The following is a 19,020-nucleotide window of genomic DNA, read 5'->3' as shown; positions in this document are numbered from 1 at the left end:
GAGTAAGAGAGAACAAAACAAGATCAGTCCGAGTAAGGAGAGTGGAGAAGGCTTACACAGGTTGTCCTTGGGCTCCGAAGACCTACCACAAGTGTCAGTCAGCTCTCCTTCACCGTCTGCAAGCCAAGTAAGGCGGCACAGTTAGTCCTCAGATCAGTTTCACAAGACAGCCTCCGACGGAGGTGTTAAGTGTTATGATTAAATCCTTTAACTACTTGACTCGCCGGGACACTTCACTGGTGGCACTCAACCATCGGGAGTTGATGGAGTTTACAAGTGTATCACTGAGTTTGAATTTCCCGTCTCCAACCATAAGAAAGTGAACAAATATTCAAAACATGAAACAAATTCATAAATCAACATTAAAGTAATTAAATCCAAACCAAGTAGGACCACTAGTTCTGAAAACCACTTTCTGTGTGCCGTTTAACTTCAATTCATAAATGTGTGCTGTCACAATCTGACTGTGCAGTTAGGGGAAAAAATCTTGTTAGTTTCGTACAATTCTGAGAAAAACTTAATTCACAAACTTGAACTGAAGGTTAAAATGTGTAAGGAACAACAGGATGTATGGCAAGGAGGGACATTCTCACTTCACTCTCACACACAACACTTGCACCACAGCACTGTAAACTGAAAGGCAAGGCATTAACCGCTGGCAAGGATCATGAGGATGGGCACGGGCTGGGCCGAGGCAGCGTGGGTCCTGCAGTGAGGGCCGGGCACCACCCACATGCCTTCAGGGCACAGGACGCAGGTGTAAAATGCACCAAAATTCATAATATACAGCAGACTCTGGCAAATTAAATTGCATTCACCCAAGTGTGGTTTAAAAATTCATAAGAAGCTCGGAACCTTGCGGCAGCAGGAAAAATTCAAGCAGAACTTATCCTTAACCTCAAAAAACTGAACTTGACGTAAGAAACATAACCTCACATAAAGTTACTAAAATACGAAACAATGTATAAGAAGTCCACAAGGAAAATCATATTAGTACCAAACCTTACAGAAGCACCTCTCTCTCTCTCTACTGACAGCCGATGCGATAAACCCATAACTATAAGAACCATGCAATAAGCCTTCACGATGTTTCTTCAGCAAACTCCACACCACTGATTGTATTAACACCCAACTCTCTTTTGGCCACTCATTTCTATATATATTCATTTATAAGACCAGCGCTTAGTGGACTTTTTCTTGTCATAATTTTTGTCTTTCCACTTAACTGCCCCCTTTGCTGTGACTCCCCATTCCCCTGCCCTGTCACCCCTGTAAAGCCTCAGCCTCCTTATCTCTCTCCCATCCCCCACACAACCCTAAACGTCTCTTAACACCCCCGCACACTCACCCTTGGCTGTGGCGGTGGCTCTGGACTGGGTGGGGGGCTGGTTCTTGTCGTAGTTGGGGTCCTCCACCTCTTGGCAGCGGTAGGAGAGGTTGCGCAGGATGCAGACGCAGTTTTCGACGCTCTTGTTGTCGTGCGAGGAGCCCTGGATGGCGGACTTGATCACCGTCAGCAGGGAGTCGACCAGCCCGTGACACTGCCTCAATTTGGTGCGTGCGTACTCCCCGGCTGAGCTGATGTTTCTGGAGGAGGAAAAGAGGCACATGGGAGAGAGTCAGTGGTGGAGCTCTAGTCACCTACACTAAGCTGGTCCCAAAATCCCGTCCCTTCCCTCTTGCTTTCTATATGAACACCAAACACCACATAAGAAATTTTCGATAGTATTTTGTGTTGGGTTCATACTATGGGCCGTATTACTAAACATTTCGTCGTCCAAGAACACATATTTGACAAGGCTTTCATAGGAGTGTGGGACATTTCCAGGAGTAGTTTTATGACCCAGGTGGTAGTCTGACCCTTCTTCTGTACCGTGAATCTAAAGAAACACTCATTAGAACCCGATTGATCCCCTCTCTGACCTTTAGAAATAGTTGATATGAGAAGCAAGTGTGTCTTATAATATTGACCTAAAGAGATTGCCAGTATACTCTCCTCAGATTTCTTACCTTCTACATCAACACCAAACACAACATAAGAGATTTCTGTGGCTGGTGTGTGAGCTTACGAGCCCTTTGTGTCAAACTGTGGAATGTCCCTAAGACTCCGAATAGGGCTGTGTGTGCAAGGTTGCCAGATTACCGTACTCAGAGCCATGTATTTACTGGTTTCTGGCCCGTAACTGTTGCCAAGAAGCACCAATAATTAACCATTTAACTGATAACCATAAATGAAGGCAGTTATTTGGGTGATGAAAGCATTTTTTGGGTTGGAAATCGTCAACCATACGAGGCAGAGTACGACAGTCTGGCAATGTTGTGTGTGTGTGTGTGTGTGTGTGTGTGTGTGTGTGTGTGTGTGTGTGTGTGTGTGTGTGTGTGTGTGTGTAGCTTACCTGAGGACTCCTGAAGCGTTCTTGAATACCGTTGACCACCAGACGTCTACATTAGGGTCACGTTCCACTTCTCCACCGTCCCAGCCTGAGCAAGGAATGATGACGTGGCTCACCATCACTGTCAGCGCGTCGTCGATGATACTGTGCTTAAGGTCCTGTGTCGGGGAGAGGAACAAAAGGCATCACACACACTGACCGTCACATGAGGCGCCGAGTGTGAAAGGGGCGACCAAACTCATCAATGTGGTATTCTGTTTTTGCCGGCATTTCTAACTATTTCCTCCGCTCCCATCCTAATACAATGGCAATTTTTTCTTCATCTCTTCATCATGCTTCCATTGTGTCCCTTTATCCAGCCTCCCACAGCATCTACCCCTTCTTCTTCCCTCCCGGTCTCCTTCACTATCCCATCTGCTTCCTGCCTCACTATTTTCACAGCCCATTCTGCTTCCTCCCTTTCTCTTTCACTATCCCATCTGCGTCCTCCCTTCCTATCTACTTCACTACCCATTGTTTCCTATCTCCCTATCTTCACAACCCCTTCTGTTTCCTCCCTCCCTATCTTCACAACCCCTTCTCCTTTCCTCCCTATCTCCTTCAATACCTCTTCTGCTTACTCCTTCCCTATCTTCATTACCCCTTCTCCTTCCCTCCCTATCTCCTTCAATACCTCTTCTGCTCCCTCCCTCTCCCCTTCATTATCCCTTCTGCTTCCTCCCTCCCTATCTTCATAATCCCTTCTGCTTTCTCCCTCCCCATCTCCCTCACAACCCCTTCTGCTTCACTCCTTCCCCGCCTCCCTCACCTCACATGAAGACAGGTTCCACAAGATGCCGGTGACCAGTTCCTTGATCTCGTTGTCGGGTGTCTTGCGCAGGAGCCGTACTAGCGCCGGGATGCCCTGCGCGTCCTTGATCGCACGCTTGTTTTCGTCGTTTTGCCGCCCGTAAGACAAGTTTCTGAGGAATAAAGGGAAGGGTTGGATCCTCTATACAAGGTACTGTCTTACATAGCCCATTTTAAGTGGGTGTGGATGCTGTACTGAGGCAAAGAGGTATTACTGGTGGAGTGAAAATATGACAACCTATCAAGCCTTAGAAAAACATAAATAAAGGAAAAAACCTAAAAACAGCTTCACTTACCCACCAATCAAGCCTTAAATTATACAAAAACACATAAAATAAATGAAAAACTTGATGCAAAATAAATACAATATACACCCCATGCGTCCTCCCCACCTTAGGGCTCCACAGGCGTTGCGGTGAAGCTCCGGGAGGTCGTGGGTGAGCAGCGCCACAAGGGGAGGGATGCCGCCGAGGATGCGCGTCTTCTGCTTGGTGGGGTCGTCCATGTAACAGAGGTGCTGGAGGTAGGCCGCCGCGTTGGCCTTGACCACATTGTTAGGGTTGCTGAGGAAGTCAATTACCTCGTGCAAGTCTGGATCACGCCATCGCACTAGGGAATGACAGGGGGAGAAAGGTGTTAGTGTGATGTTGAGATGGAAGAAAGGGTGTCATACTGATTTGGGAGCAAGGTGGAAATAGTTAGAAGTAGAGTGTGAGGGGGAAAGGGTGAAGCAATCGTACAGGGGGAGAAATAGTGTGATGGAGAGATGGATTTTGGGAGATGGATAGTGTGATGGAGAGATGGATTTGGGAGCAAGGTGGAAATAGTTAGAAGTAGACAAGTGTGAGGGGGAAAGGGTGAAGCAATTGTACAGGGGGAGAAATAATGTGATGTAGAGATGGATTTTGGGAGATGGATAGTGTGATGGAGAGATAGATTTTGGGAGATGGATAGTGATGGAGAGATGGATTTGGGAGCAAGGTGGAAATAGTTAGAAGTAGACAAGTGTGAGGGGAAAGGGTCACAGCATTGCACTAGAGAATGACAGGAGGATAAATATATGAGTGTGATGTGGAGATGCAAGAAAGCCTGTCATTGGTAGTGGGATAAAAACAGAGGAAGTAGAGTTAGAAGTTCAGTGAAGAGAAGATGAGAGAGAGGAAGTCATTGTACCAGGGGGGGAACAGGACGAGGAAAGATTTTAGTATGATGTATAGGAGATGAAGGAGAGATTGTCAGGTATACTGGGATGGGAACAAGATGGAAATAGAAGAAAAAATGAGGCAGATAGATGGTGCTGCAAAAATAAAAGAAATGAGGGAGAGAAACATGAAAAAAGGAGAGAAATAGAACCTGGTTAAGAACACGAAACAGAGAAATGGTGTGGAAGAACTTAAAGAATGACGGAGGTAAGAGTCTGAGAAAAAAATGACAGATAGATGATGTTGTAAAAATAAAAGAAATGAGGGAGAGAAACATGAAAAAAGGAGAGAAATAGAACCTGGTTAAAAATACGAAACAGAGAAATGGTGTGGAAGAACTTAAAGAGTGACGGAGGTAAGAGTCTGAGAAAAAAAAGACAGATAGATGTTGTAAAAATAAAAGAAATGAGGGAGAGAAACATGAAAAAAGGAGAGAAAAGGAAAGAAAGGAGAGAAAAAAGGAGAGAAAACCTGGTTAAAAATACGAAACAGAGAAATGGTGTAGAAAAACTTAAAGAATGACGGAGGTAAGAGTCCGACAAAAAAATGAGTGAGCGAGAAGCGAGGGAAGGACAGCAGGCAGGGTGGAGGACTGGGTCTATTTTTAACCTGTGGCATTTGGCTGTTTATTTATCTCCTCTTTTGAACTCCTTACGCTCCCCGCTGATGAGTGTCCGGGGCGGCAATCCTTCTTACCACCTACTCATGACTCAGTTTCTGGTTCACTCTAGTTCTTCACCCAAGGCTAGATCTGGTTTTAGTTATAGTGAGGAGGAACTTTCTTTGGCTCCTTGGACTTAACATTGGTGAGCTTGTAATTTTCAGCTCATTCTAAAGTCCCAGATGCTCCTTGTAACAGTAACACAGCTGGGATCGTTAACATTATTGCAATCAAACATATCATAAGATTAACACACAGCTGGTATTGTCAGTTTTAAAGCAATCAAATATATTAAAGTAATGAAACTATTATCATGATCAAACATACTCTAAATAAACAAATGTAACTCCTCGATATTCAAATTCCTTAAGAAACTGTAATAATCACTGTAATGCCAAATAATGAGGTACTAAAATACTCTTCCATTCCGTTCTTGTCTATAATCTCAATACGTACTTCCCTTTATGAACACAGATTGACTCCTCTATGTAGCCAGTGTCAACATTTACCCTTACACATATAATGAGATCCCACTTTAAAAGACTAACTAAAACAGGTTGTATTTATAAAGGATGGGAAATTTACTCGACTCACTGATGTCTCACTCAAAATATCCATCCCTTGCCTTGGTGTTAAGAGCTAAACCACATTGAAGAACAACAGAAGTATGGACAGTAGTGTCTATACATACCACTGTCCTGTAAGGCAACCACTCAACATACCACAATGACTAGACTATATTATTCTGAAGGTAAACTGAGTGCCAGGTGTAAGGAAAACTATTAAGGGTCATTTGAGGGAAACATCAGTAAATATGTCTAGGGAGGGAGAGCATGCCAGAGGGAGGGAGAGTGGGCTAAGGCAGACCTCTGGGGGCGGTGCTGTCAGTGGAGGGTGGACGCAGACGGCTGGGGTGGGCGTAGTTGTCATGGTTTTGTACTGGCGGGAGGGAGGGCGTGGGGGGGGACAAGTGTGGAGGGGGTGCTGGGGGGTGCTGGGGGTGTGGGGGTGGTGGCTGGTCCTCCTCATACATGTCTGAGGGCAGGAGGGGCTCGGCGCTGGCCCGCACCCCACCGTTGACTGAGTAGGGGGACTGGGGGGCACCAAGCAGCCGGCCGTACACCCCTCCGTCGGGCGGGTACACCAGCCCCCCATCAGGCACGGGGTAGCGGGGGTCCTCAGGGTACTGCCCCCCCGCCTCCCCGTCCAGGCCGCCGTCTAGCGTGCAACACAACACAGGCATCAGGCAATACTCCAGAGGTGCAACACAAATTCACAAAGGAGAAATGCATGGATTAGCAACACACTGACAACGCATCATGCAGTGTTACGGGACACTGGCGCAACACTGGGCAAACACAAACAGGGTGAAGCAACACTACAACACTGCTGTACATGTGAGGCACACTATGGGAAAGTGCAACAGACAAACTAACAAACAGACAAGTGAATTGATCTGGACATGTGCAAACAAACAGTGACTTGCTAGATGTGAACAGGTACAAGACACTTACCTGAGCTTACCTGCACTGCACCAAATACTTAACCTCATTCAAGCACCATACTTACCTCTGTGACTTAAAACACACACACACACATACACACATACACACTAAACACTGCCATCATATCATCACATCAGGGAGTTTTGAGTAGCGGGCTTTTTTTTTCAAGTTTCCTTTTTTTTATGCCCTTGAAGTGACTCCTCTGCTGTAAATAGGGAAGCATAATCACCACGTTCATTTTTAAACTCAAGGGTAAATTTTACGCCTTCGAAAGAGGGCAGTAAAATCACCAGTCTGTCAACACTAATACTCCTGATAACCCATCCACTGCGATTGGCACGGATTTAGCCTTTACTGGTAGCCTGCAAACATATGCTCTCAGGTCTTTCTCTGCCTCTGTGGTGGATAGTGGAGTGTTTCCCATGTGGTATTGGTATGCTGGATATCCCCTCCCAAGGTGCAGGACTTTATATTTTTCTTCATTGAATTATAGCAGCCACTTTTTGTTCTGTTCCTGTAGTTTGGTGAGGTCTGACTGTTGGAAATCCGCAGTCAAGAGGTTAACATCAGACTCTCATCAATGGAAGTTTCTCCTTGGTTCGTTAGTTTAAGTTCGATGTTCTTAATACTCAAAAGCTCTAATTCACATCCCAAACACGTAAAGCGGAACTCCACGCAGCCTAAGGAATGTGACTTAACTACAAGGCAAAAGATGAAACACTGGGATATGGCACAAGGGGTGGAAAGTATAGGTGTGGCTTCATGTGAAATACCAGTCTTTAATTAAGGACGGAAAAATAGGAATTAGTGAGGAAAAGGTAGTTTTAAGTATTGTTAGTAATTATTAGTGCCGCAAGAATCCATCAGACTCGGGAACATTCCACGCGGTAACGGATTCTGGTGGCACTTATAATTACTTACAATACTTAAAACTGCCTTTTCCTCACTAATTCCTATTTTTCCGTCCTTAATTAAATACAGTCATCCCTCAAATAGTACGGTTTTATCTGGATTTTCAGAGAAGATTTTTTTAGGATTTTTAAATTTCCCGACTAGCAGGAAATTTTAAAATCCTAAAAAGTTCTTCTATGACAATCCGTATAAAACCGAAACCGAACTATTGGAAACCGTACTATTTGAGGGACGACTGTACTGGCATTACACATGGATCTGGGAGAGACAAGGCTGGAGGGCATTAGGATGATTAGGGAAACATCTCCAACACATAACACGTAACTCCACACAGCCTTATGGCGACGCTAAAGCCACTCAGCGCAACAAAGCAGGAGGGGGTTTGCTGGGGACGGCAGGAAGCAGTTGTGGCTTTAGGGGGGTTGGCGAGGGGGTTGGGAAGTCCTGGGATGGTTTGGTAAAGTTGGGAATGTACGATATAGCTCTGCATCACAACCAGCCGAGATGAGGATGCTGGGGATGGCGGGAAACAGTCGTGGGTTTCGGGGGGTTGCGGAGGGGGTTGGGAAGTCCTGGGATGATTTGGTAAAGTTGGGAACGTACGCTATAGCTCTGCATAAGGGAGGACTATGAAGCATCACAACCAGCCGAGATGAGGATGCTGGGGATGGCGGGAAACAGTCGTGGGTTTCGGGGGGTTGGGGGAAAGGGGGTCGGGGGGTCATGGGGTGGTTAGGGGTCGAGGGATATCACACCTCAAGCCTCACTTACCCATCAGCTGAGGGTCATCGGCTGCTGTAGGGGAAACAGGTTAGTATGTCCTTCGCATGGGGTGCCTTCAAGCTACTCTTTCAATGGCAGACATGTTTCAGGCTCATTATGCAAGTACTCACACCATAGCACATGACATACCCACAGGGAAATACAGCTACGGTCCAAGGCTACGATTCCTATTATACAAGGTGCTTTGGGGTCTTAGAGAATAGTTCCCCGTCCTCACACACACACACACACACACACACACACAAGATATATGCTCACGGATCTTAGCATCAATGTGTGTGTGTATTTACCATGTCACAATTAGGTAAATACACACACACATTATTGATGCTAAGATCCGAGTGTATATTCTTTCACGCACACACACACACACACACACACTATCGATTTAATTTGTCATATAGGCCCACACATAAGCACACACACACATACACACATACACACTTTGCAGGGCTTAGTTCCTTTCTTGTATTTTGCCCCCTGAGCTGTTTCCTTTAACGTAAAAAAAGAAAAAAAAGAAAAACAGCCTATTCTCCCCTCCCCCCTCCCAGAAGAGCACAAAAAAAAAAAAAAAAAAAAAAAAAAATAAAAGAAAAGAAAAAGAAAACAAGAAAAAACAAAAAAGATTCCCCTCTTGTCCTACTCCTGGTAAAAACAACAAACAAATAAACAAACAAAAAACAAAGCTAAGAAAATAAAAATCCCATCTCACGCCCTTTCTGTAAAACCCCCTGCTGTCACTCCTCCCCGTCCTGCCTACTCACCATAGCGGTCCTGGGGGAGGCCCTGCATGCCGGGGGAGGGGGTGTTGCGGTAGGGGTCATCGCCATTGGGGGGCAGCAAGGAGGCGTCTAGCTCAGCATAGCCACTCTGGGGATACCCGCCAACTGCAACGACAGCGAGGGTGCCGTGTAAAGCAAATTAACTAAGGGACAACAGGACCTGGAACTCAGAAAATTTAGCACCTCTTCTACTGGGCATTAGCGACTACAATACTTTCTGGTACTCGGGATTCGATCAGAGGAGAATATGATTTTTCAAAAGTATTGCGGTGAGGAAGGATTTAGGAGTCTATCAAAGAAGAATACAATTTTTCAGATGTAGATTACAATACTGGTACTCAGGATTCTATCAGAGGAGGATATGATTTTTTAAAGGTATAGAAGTGAGGAAGAATTTACGAGTCCATCAGAGAGGAATACAATTTTTCAGAGGTAGATTACAATACCGGTACTTGGGATTCTATCAGCGGAGAATATGATTTTTTAAAGGTATTGCGGTGAGGAAAGATTTAGGAGTCTATCAAAGAAGAATACAATTTTTCAGATGTAGATTACAATACTGGTACTCGGGATTCTATCAGAGGAGGATATGATTTTTTAAAGGTATAGCAGTGAGGAAGGATTTGGGAGTCTATCAGAGAAGAATACAATTTTTCAGAGGTAGACTACAATACCGGTACTCGGGATTCTATCAGCGGAGGATATGATTTTTTAAAGGTATAGAGGTGAAGAAAGATTTAGGAGTCTATCAAAGAAGAATACAATTTTTCAGATGTAGACTACAATACCGGTACTTGGGATTCTATCAGAGGAGGATATGATTTTTTAAAAGTATTGCGGTGAGGAAAGATTTAGGAGTCTATCAAAGAAGAATACAATTTTTCAGATGTAGATAACAATACTGGTACTTGGGATTCTATCAGAGGAGAATATGATTTTTTAAAGGTATAGCAGTGAGGAAGGATTTAGGAGTCTATCAGAGAGGAATACAATTTTTCAGATGTATAGGGCTATGGGAGAATTTGGCTCGATCAGGGAATACAATCTTTGAAAGGTATATAGAGCTTAGGGAGTATTTAGGAGTCTATCTGAGAGGCATACAATTTTTCAGATGTATAGAGCTATGGGAGAATTTGGCTCTATCAGGGAATGCAATCTTTGAAAGGTATATAGAGCTTAGGGGAAATTTAGGAGTCTATCAGGGAATACAATCTTTGAAAGGTATAGAGCTTAGGGAGGATTTAGGAGTCTACCAGAGAGGCATACATATTTTCAGATGTATAGAGCTATGGGAGAATTTTGCTCTATCAGGGAATACAATCTTTTAAAGGCATAGAATGATAGTATAGAGCTTGGGGAGAATTTAGGAGTCTATCAGAGAAGACTACAATACTTTTAAAGGAGTAGAGTTAAGGGAGAGCTTTTACTACAATGATTTGCTGCGGGGATCATGTGAAACTGCTCTGAATGCCGTGCTATCCGACCGACAACACTGGCACCAGACTACTGTAACTTTACCCTGCTGTCTTATACTCATACTTTTTTGGAGCAAACTTAACATACCACACAACTTAACCGTACATTAATACTAACCCTTACGCTACTCGGGATAGTGCTATAGTTTACGGTTAACAAAATAAAGCCTGAAGGAAAATAAATATCTGCCCCAAAAATCAATATACCACACAACTTAACCGTACATTAATACTAACCCTTACGCTACTCGAGATAGTGCTATAGTTTACGGTTAACAAAATAAAGCTGGAAGGAAAATAAATGCGCCAAAAATATCATTAATGTGAGGCAAACCACCAACGGGGCATCGGTGAGTATTAGCGGAAACTCAACGGTCGTGTCAGTACAGGCATGTTGGGGAATGTGCAATGATAAAAAAAAAAATAATAGGAGTAAATAAATAAATAAAGATATAAAAACTTGATGGCTTTCACTTGTCTCGACGCTTAGTGGCAGCCATCAGACATCTACGAATGCTTTTTTAAATTCATTCAGAAAAGCTTGTAAGAACGGTTTGTTTATAAGACTCAACCAGGCACTATAGTAATCGTTCTTGGGTTCTGCACTTTAAATGTTGGTCGTAAGATTTACCCAAACACTAAAATAACCGATCTTGGGTATTGTAATTTTAATGTTTGTCGTAAGATTTACCCAAACACTAAAATAACCGATCTTGGGTATTGTAATTTTAATGTTTGTCTAAAGATTTACCCAAACACTAAAATAACCGATCTTGGGTATTGTAATTTTAATGTTTGTCTCAAGATTTACCCAAACACTAAAATAACCGATCTTGGGTACTGTAATTTTAATGTTTGTCTAAAGATTTACCCAAACACTAAAATAACCGATCTTGGGTACTGTAATTTTAATGTTTGTCGTAAAATTTACCCAAACACTAAAATAACCGATCTTGGGTACTGTAATTTTAATGTTTGTCGTAAAATTTACCCAAACACTAAAATAACCGATCTTGGGTACTGTAATTTTAATGCTTGTCTTAAGATTTACCCAAACACTAAAATAACCATTCTTGGGTACTGTAATTTTAATGTTTGTCTTAAGATTTACCCAAACATTAAAATAACCGATCTTGGGTACTGTAATTTTAATGCTTGTCTATATATAAATCAAAAGCCTTCAGTCTCCCACACCACTTGCCTCCCCATCTGATCAAAGAAAGAATTTATTTTATATTACACACACAAACACACACACGCGCATATCCCACACACACACACACACACACACACACGCATATCTCCCCCCCCCAACACACATACACATATCATCCCCTCCACCCACCCACCCAAGAACACACGCATACCCCCCCCACGCACGCACACACACACACACACACACACACACACACGCATATCCCCCTCTTGAAGGAAAGGCTGGATGAATGTATATATGGAGACAGGACTATTAGAGCTTAACTCGGGTCCTGTAGACAGCAAATAGGCAAATACAAATAGATAAATACACACACACAAGCCCACTGACCCTCCCTCCCCTCCACACACACAATGCAGCACTCGGTTTTCAAGTTATGTTATTAGGGAGCAAATTGTTTAAATCCACATCATCACTCTCTTGGTAATGCTTTAATCTTCTACACTGGGTCTCGGAATACAGGGAGCAAGGACGTCCGTTAGCTGTGTTAGTGGGTAGGGTAGCAAGCGGGACATCACCACCAAGGCAACCCTCCTCCAGCCCGGCCTGACGCTCAACACACCTTGTACTGCTCAGGGGATGGACACGTCAAGTTTTATGAAGATTATGTACACAGTGAACCCTTTATTTAGCACACACAAAAAAAGGACTAGTGATTAGCAGACTTTTATTTATTTATTTATTTTTTTTCATTATTCAGTCATCCCTCAAATAGTACGGTTTCCAATAGTTTAGTTTCAGTTTTATGTGGATTTTCTGAGATTTTTTTTAGGATTTTTAAATTTCCCAACGAACAGGAAATTTAAAAATCCTTAAAAGATCTTCAATGACAATCCGTATAGAACCGAAACTGAACTATTGGAAACCGTACTATTTGAGGGATGACTTATTTTAAATAGAAACTCTACTGTATTACATCTGATGCAATGGAAGAAGAATAGGAATAGGAACAACACTTTTAAGGCCCCTGAGCAGTAGCAAGAGTGTTCAATACCAAGGTGAGCATGATTAACACCTCTATTGTTTGAAATTCTATGGTACTGTCTCACATTAAATAGAAACTCTACTGTATAATATCTGACGCAATGGAAGAAGAGAAGGAATAGGAACAACACTTTTAAGGCCCCTGAGCAGTAGTAAGAGTGTTCAATACCAAGGTGAGTATGATTAACACCTCTATTGTTTGAAATTCTATGGTACTGTCTCACATTAAATAGAAACTCTACTGTATAATATCCAATGCAATGGAAGAAGAGAATAGGAACAACACTTTTAAGGCCCCTGAGCAGTAGGAGTGTTCAGCACCAAACTGTACACCAAGAAACAAATCTACACTGATGGATGGTTACGGCACAGTGTCAGACCAGGCTGGAGGGTAAGGGTGTCATCACTCTTTAAACCATGTGCTAGGGCCAGCCAGGACACACACATTGACAGGCTGACCCCACATACACACGCCCACATACTGCAGCTTTCCCGCAGCGAGATGAGGGAGTCCCAGTGGTCGGGCGGCAGCAGGAATGTGACGGACTTCTTGAGGGTTTTGTTCTGGCCAGACGATCCTTCGCCTTCCAAGGTCTGAAGGACGACATCAGGGCACGAGTCGAGGGACATGTCATGCTCCAGATGTCTGCGGGGCACGGCGGGGGTGGGAGGCCTGTTGGTGGGGTACGCTGGTGCGCTCTTGTCACCCCGCCCACGACACCTCTCACTCATTGGGGCCTCTGTGTTTGGGTGTGTCGGGGCTTTGGGGTGAACTGCTTCTTGGTACGCTGCCTCCGAGGACACGAGCTCACCTGGAGTATAAGGGTGAGTGCTGGAAGGGCTGACGGAGTGAGGGACGGCTGTGAGATATGCGTCTTCTTGAGGGCCGATGTGGAATGTCCTGGTGGAGGGCGGCCTGAATGTGGAGAACGCCTGGCTGTGGTCGTAGCTCGGGGAGGCACTCGGGGGTATGGGGGAGAGCCTCAGATGGGGAGAGGTAGGTGGAACGGAGCTGAGTGGCATCACCGTCTCCACCTTGAGGTCCGGCGGTGGAGGGTGTGGGTGATGTGGAGTGATGACGATGAACTTGCTCTCCTCGGTGGATGCGTTTCCCTTCGCTGGTGCCATGGTGAAGTAAGGTGAGTGGAGAGGCAGCGGGCCGGTGTGGGCATGGAAGGAGGAGTACGGGGGGCCACAGGGGGTCATGGGATAGGGGGGAATGGTGGGCGGGATGGCATACGATGGCAGGTGGTCGTGTCTCTTCCCCTGGGTGTCCTGAGGGTTAGGGATGTACGTGGGTAGCTCAATGTAGCCTTTCTCGGCATCATCGCACCCGTCCCCGGCGCAGCGTGTATCGCTTAGCTTGTCGGTGATGTCTTCCTCCACGATGATCTCCGCAATGACCTTAGTCTCTCCCGTACTCCCTTTTGGCTTGCAGAGTCCTCCATCCTCATGCTCAGTCTCCTCCATCTTCTTGTGAGTCATTTCTGGGGTGATTTTTGTCTCGGTAAGTCCTGGTGAGTCTGGCTTTGTGTTACCGCCATCAGCGTCCTCTGTTCTGCTGGAGGCGAGTACGTGGTCACTGTCTGGTGGTGTGTTCCCTTTGCTGGTAAGAGGGTCCTTCACCTTCTTCCTCGAGGGCAGAGTACCGGTGATCTTGGCCAACTCCAGGAAGTCTTTGGGGTCTGTGTTGGTGCTTACGCTGACGGCAGAAGCGCTCAGGGACCTCGTTATCCTGCGGCCTTTTGCATTTGGGTTCTTCGGTCTGAGTCTGGCCTTGGATTTGTAGTAGGTCCTCACACCCTCTGCCTTGCCGTCGCTCTCCTGTGGCTCGCTCTCCCCGTCGGCGTGTCTCTGCTCCCTGCTGTGCCAAAGGGGTGAGTCCAGGCTGTAGCTTGTGTCGAGGAGAGGGCCGCGGTGGGCATGGTCGGCGCCGGGGGTCCTCTCCTTCACCTGGTGGGTACGGTGGCTTCGCTCAGTTAGGTTTCGTTTCAGTTTCTCTCTCGGTGATTCCTTTATTTTGATTTTTGCCTTGGCGTGGGTTCCTGAGGCAGCTTCGGTGTGCTTGGCGGTGGAGGTAGAGGTAGTTGTGGTTGTGGAACTGGCGGAAGTAGTAGTGGAGATAGTGGTGGTTGCTGTGGTGGTAGATACAGAGGTAGATGATGTCTCAACCAAAGCAAGAGGCGAACTTGTAGAAGACTTTACTGGCGGACATGACTGAAGTGAGTCTTGAGATTTCACAGGACAAACACTACACTTGAGGTTCATTTTCTGGTCTTTTCTCTCAGTCGGCTCCTTATTTCCCGGCCGCACATCTCCAGCACCTCCACCTTTCTCCTCCTTGCACTGTGGGACCTTGGAAGTGCTGGACATCTGCGGCTGTGTCTTACGGAGTGTTGAGGGTTGTACTGAGTCTTTGTGCTGAGGGGAGGTGGGCGGTCCAGCCTCCTCAGCGCCCCCCTCGGCAGGCCACTGAAGCCTGACGTACACCGTGGAGCGTGGCATGGCGTCACCACCGCCGCACACAGGTCACATGCGCCCATCAAGGAGTGTTGGTGGGCTCACACGCGCATGGTGGTTCAGGAGGCTAGGTTAATGGTGCCTCAGAGCTGCCGTGGGTGGAGCAAGAACTTAAGACAGACTGATACTACAGCGAAGAGAATCAGATAACATCATTCATAGGTGGATCAAGGACCTAAGATGGACTGATACTGCCATTGGTGGAGTAAGGAATTAAGAATGACGGATGCTACTAAAAGGGGACTCAGATGACATCATTCACATACTACATGAAAGGCTGTAAAATAGATGTCACTTATTCTATACTCTAATAATGTACACCCTCCGTTAAGCGTATGTGTTTTTCAGGATTTCCTCACTATGCACCCTTGACACACACACACACACACACACACACACACACACACACGCGCAATTAAAAAATAAAAAATAAATAAATAAATAAAATAAGATAAAATAGAGTAAAATATGAAAAAAATAAATAGAAATAAATAAGTAATGAAAACAAAGAAGTCCCACCAGTCACAAACCCAAAGTTCCCATTGAATTTCTTTTGGTATATGATTTGCCTTAATTTCTGTCTACTATATAATACAACATCAACATCACCTTAACCAGAATGAAAAATGAAGTTTGTCCTCATTATTCCTTCCTTCTAATAAGTGTCAAGCATATTTTAAAGTACTACCATTTTTCCCCTGACTTACGACCCCCTTTTCTGCCTAAGTCATAAATTACGATGTTCTTTTTTGCCCTACAAGTCGCAAATAACGTGAATCTTTCCGCCACACATGCTGCCCCACACACACGCTCCTCTTCACAAGCTTGCTACACCTCTTTCACTGCCATAAAAAAGGTCTCGGTGGTCTAAACATGAATGGATGAAGGCTACGTAGATGCCTGCATGCCACCCTGAAAGTGATGCGTGTGTGTGTGTGTGTGTGTGTGTGTGTGTGTGTGTGTGTGTGTGTGTGTTGACGTAGGGAGAGCCTAGAGTGGGTCATTCACTTATGTCAGTGTGGCGCAGCGAAGGACTGGCGCGGGGCCAAGTGTGTCGCAGCGATGAGGGGAAGGAGGGAGGGAGGGCGGCGAAGATGGCAGGATATCATAGCAAAGGGAGAGGAAAGTGGGAGAGAGAAAACGAAAGGAAGGAAGAAGGGAAGAAGGGTTTGCAAAGGAAGGGAGAGCAGGAGAGGGGAAATGAGAGCAGGGAAGATGGGTGGAGAAGATGGCAGGATATGATAGCAAAGGGAGAGGAAAGTGGAAAAGAGAAAATGAAAGTAAGGAAGAAGGGTTTGCAAAGGGAAGGAGAGCAGGAGAGAGGAAATGAGAGCAGGGAAGAAGGGAAGAAGGGTTTGCAAAGGGAAGGAGAGCAGGAGAGAGGAAATGAGAGCAGGGAAGGAGAGCAGGAGAGAGGAAATGAGAGCAGGGAAGAAGGGAGGAGAAGATGGCAGGATATGATAGCAAAGGGAAGGAAAGCAGGAGAGAGGAGTAAAAGAAAAGACAAGGAAGAATATCATGAAAAAATAGAGGGGGAGGAAAAGACATTGAGAAAAGGGAGTATGTGGTTGGGGATGGATTTATGATGAGAATATGTATAGTTAATATGAAGATATGTATTAGGTCTGTGATAGCTGACAAGTTGAAAGGCATTTAACCCGGTAGCAACGATGGGCCAAATTTGTGGCTTTATCGTGTAGTAGCAACGGGCCAAATTTGTGGCTTTACCGTGTAGCAGCGACGGGCCAAATTTGTGGCTTTACCATGTAGCAGCGACGGGCCAAATTTGTGGCTTTACCATGTAGCAGCAACGGGCCAAATTTGTGGCTTTACCATGTAGCAGCGACGGGCCAAATTTGTGCCATGATATAAACCCCCCAAAACAGACGATACATAATCTGATCACAAATGCTTTGATATATATTATGAAATGGTTTGTGTGAGGGGTGATTTTTTTTCATTTTTCTCGCTTGGTAGGACCATTAAGAAATATGATCCTCGCTGCTACCGGGTTAAGTGTTAATTATTAAGGAGGGGAATGTAACTGTGTAGAGGAAAAGAAGTGGAAAAATTGGGTTTAGTGAAGCAAGACTGGTATGGTGACGATAGAAGGGCGATCATTTTATAAGTAACACACAAAAATGATTCTGATACGTACATAAAATTTCAATAATTATCAAAACTGTATAACATTAAAAAGCATATGCTGATTAAGATAGAAAAACAAAATTATGAAAACCAAGGAAGTCTAATCCATCGTCATATTTGTAAACACTAATTGATATGATACTAAACGCAGCTATCTCCCCGCGGCCTTCTAGAACACATTCCTACGAGATGTATGAAAGGCGCACAATAAAATCTGAGGCACGCACACACGCAGCGAACCCGAAGCCAACTCAGCGGGAGCAAGGCACGAGAACTCCTCCCTCCCTCCCTGTGAACTCGGAAGATTACTACTGTTTTACTTTACAAGACACAAGAGCTCCTCCCTCCCTACTTTTGTTCTACTTTACAAGACTCAAGAGCTCCTCACTCCCTCCCTGTGAACTCAGAAGATTACTACTGTTTTACTTTACAAGACACAAGAGCTCCTCCCTCCCTACTTTTGTTCTACTTTACAAGACACAAGAACTCCTCACTCCCTCCCTGTGAACTCAGAAGATTACTACTGTTCCACTTTACAAGACTTAAGAGCTCCTCACTCCCTCCCTGTGAACTCAGAAGATTACCACTGTTTTACTTTACAAGACTTAAGAGCTCCTCCCTCCCTCCCTGTGAACTCATAAGATTACCACTGTTCCACTTTACAAGCTGTTCACTGTTATATATGATTTTTTTGTGTGATAGTAGGCTATTGCATAAAACCGTTAGCCTCAATCATCAGCTTATGTTTGAATTTAAGGACAATGTTGAGCAGCTTCCACCCTACTTAACCTAACCTAACCTAACCTAACCTAACCTAACCTAACCTAACCTAACCTAACCTAACCTAACTAACCTAACCTAACCTAACCTAACCTAACCTAACTAACCTAAGTCTTTCCTGATGCACTCCAGTACCATTTGAAAAGCCTGTCATAGAAGTGGATGGAATTTACATGGACTGTTTTGTGATCCTGGTGATACTTTTATACAACCTCTACACCATGAACAGGAAAATCACCCACTCATGAAAACCCGGTTAATCTTCTCTGTGGCCTTGGGAAACAATCGTAACGGGAACTTGATATGTTAAGAATATGGACTGCACATTTTTTTTTTTTTTTTTTTTACATCTACGGCTATAGCACTGGTAGGCTAGCTTGAGGGGCCTGGATGGTGTTTGGCCCCAGCCCGTCATGGTGCAGGCAAGTGTTTATAGTGGCGCCATCTTCTCTTGGCAATACCACATTCCTCAGGTAGCCTAACCAGCGCTGTGTAGTCTAGTCTCTTGTTGCCATATGCTACTCTAGTGTGGCGACTCGGCCTGATAATAACCCACTTGGCGATGGGGTACCTCTTTGGCTGACTCGGTAAGGAGTGGCTCTCCCGTCACGCTGGTCGTGGGTTCAATCCCAGGTGAATACCCTCTCCCTGTCTTGATTAATTTCTTATGCGTTTCGATACACGTAGAGGACGAGGGGGGCCGAGAGAATATTAGAAAAGAGAAAATCAAGTCTCGGGGCTTTCAAGACATCACACCCTACCTATCAGAACCTTACGAGTAGGAGCATAGAGGTGTCCCTTAAGGAAAGA

At 44.9% G+C, this 19,020-nt stretch overlaps 1 protein-coding gene across 26 annotated transcripts in view; it reads right to left on the bottom strand.

The window, feature by feature from the left end:
• Positions 1-19,020, bottom strand: part of LOC127008297 (catenin delta-2-like) — a 135,980-nt gene that overhangs the window by 14,298 nt on the left and 102,662 nt on the right. For 8 of the 26 annotated variants that reach the window (XM_050880119.1, XM_050880120.1, XM_050880131.1 and 5 more), the window contains 7 exons: positions 9,070-9,192; positions 5,973-6,323; positions 3,635-3,851; positions 3,202-3,355; positions 2,397-2,551; positions 1,349-1,587; positions 57-116 (listed from right to left, as the gene is read on the bottom strand). In XM_050880119.1, the coding sequence (XP_050736076.1) occupies positions 57-116; positions 1,349-1,587; positions 2,397-2,551; positions 3,202-3,355; positions 3,635-3,851; positions 5,973-6,323; positions 9,070-9,192 (1,299 nt within the window). Of the gene's footprint in view, positions 1-56; positions 117-1,348; positions 1,588-2,396; positions 2,552-3,201; positions 3,356-3,634; positions 3,852-5,972; positions 6,324-8,293; positions 8,318-9,069; positions 9,193-13,244; positions 15,402-19,020 lie in introns of those variants that run through there. The other 18 variants (XM_050880108.1, XM_050880111.1, XM_050880112.1 and 15 more) reach the window with 11 other exon arrangements.

Source organism: Eriocheir sinensis, chromosome 37 (assembly GCF_024679095.1).
Source record: "Eriocheir sinensis breed Jianghai 21 chromosome 37, ASM2467909v1, whole genome shotgun sequence".
In the NCBI taxonomy this organism is placed as follows: Eukaryota; Metazoa; Arthropoda; class Malacostraca; order Decapoda; family Varunidae; genus Eriocheir; species Eriocheir sinensis.
Note: the sequence above shows the minus strand (reverse complement) of the source record. Positions and strands in the feature narration are given on the sequence as shown.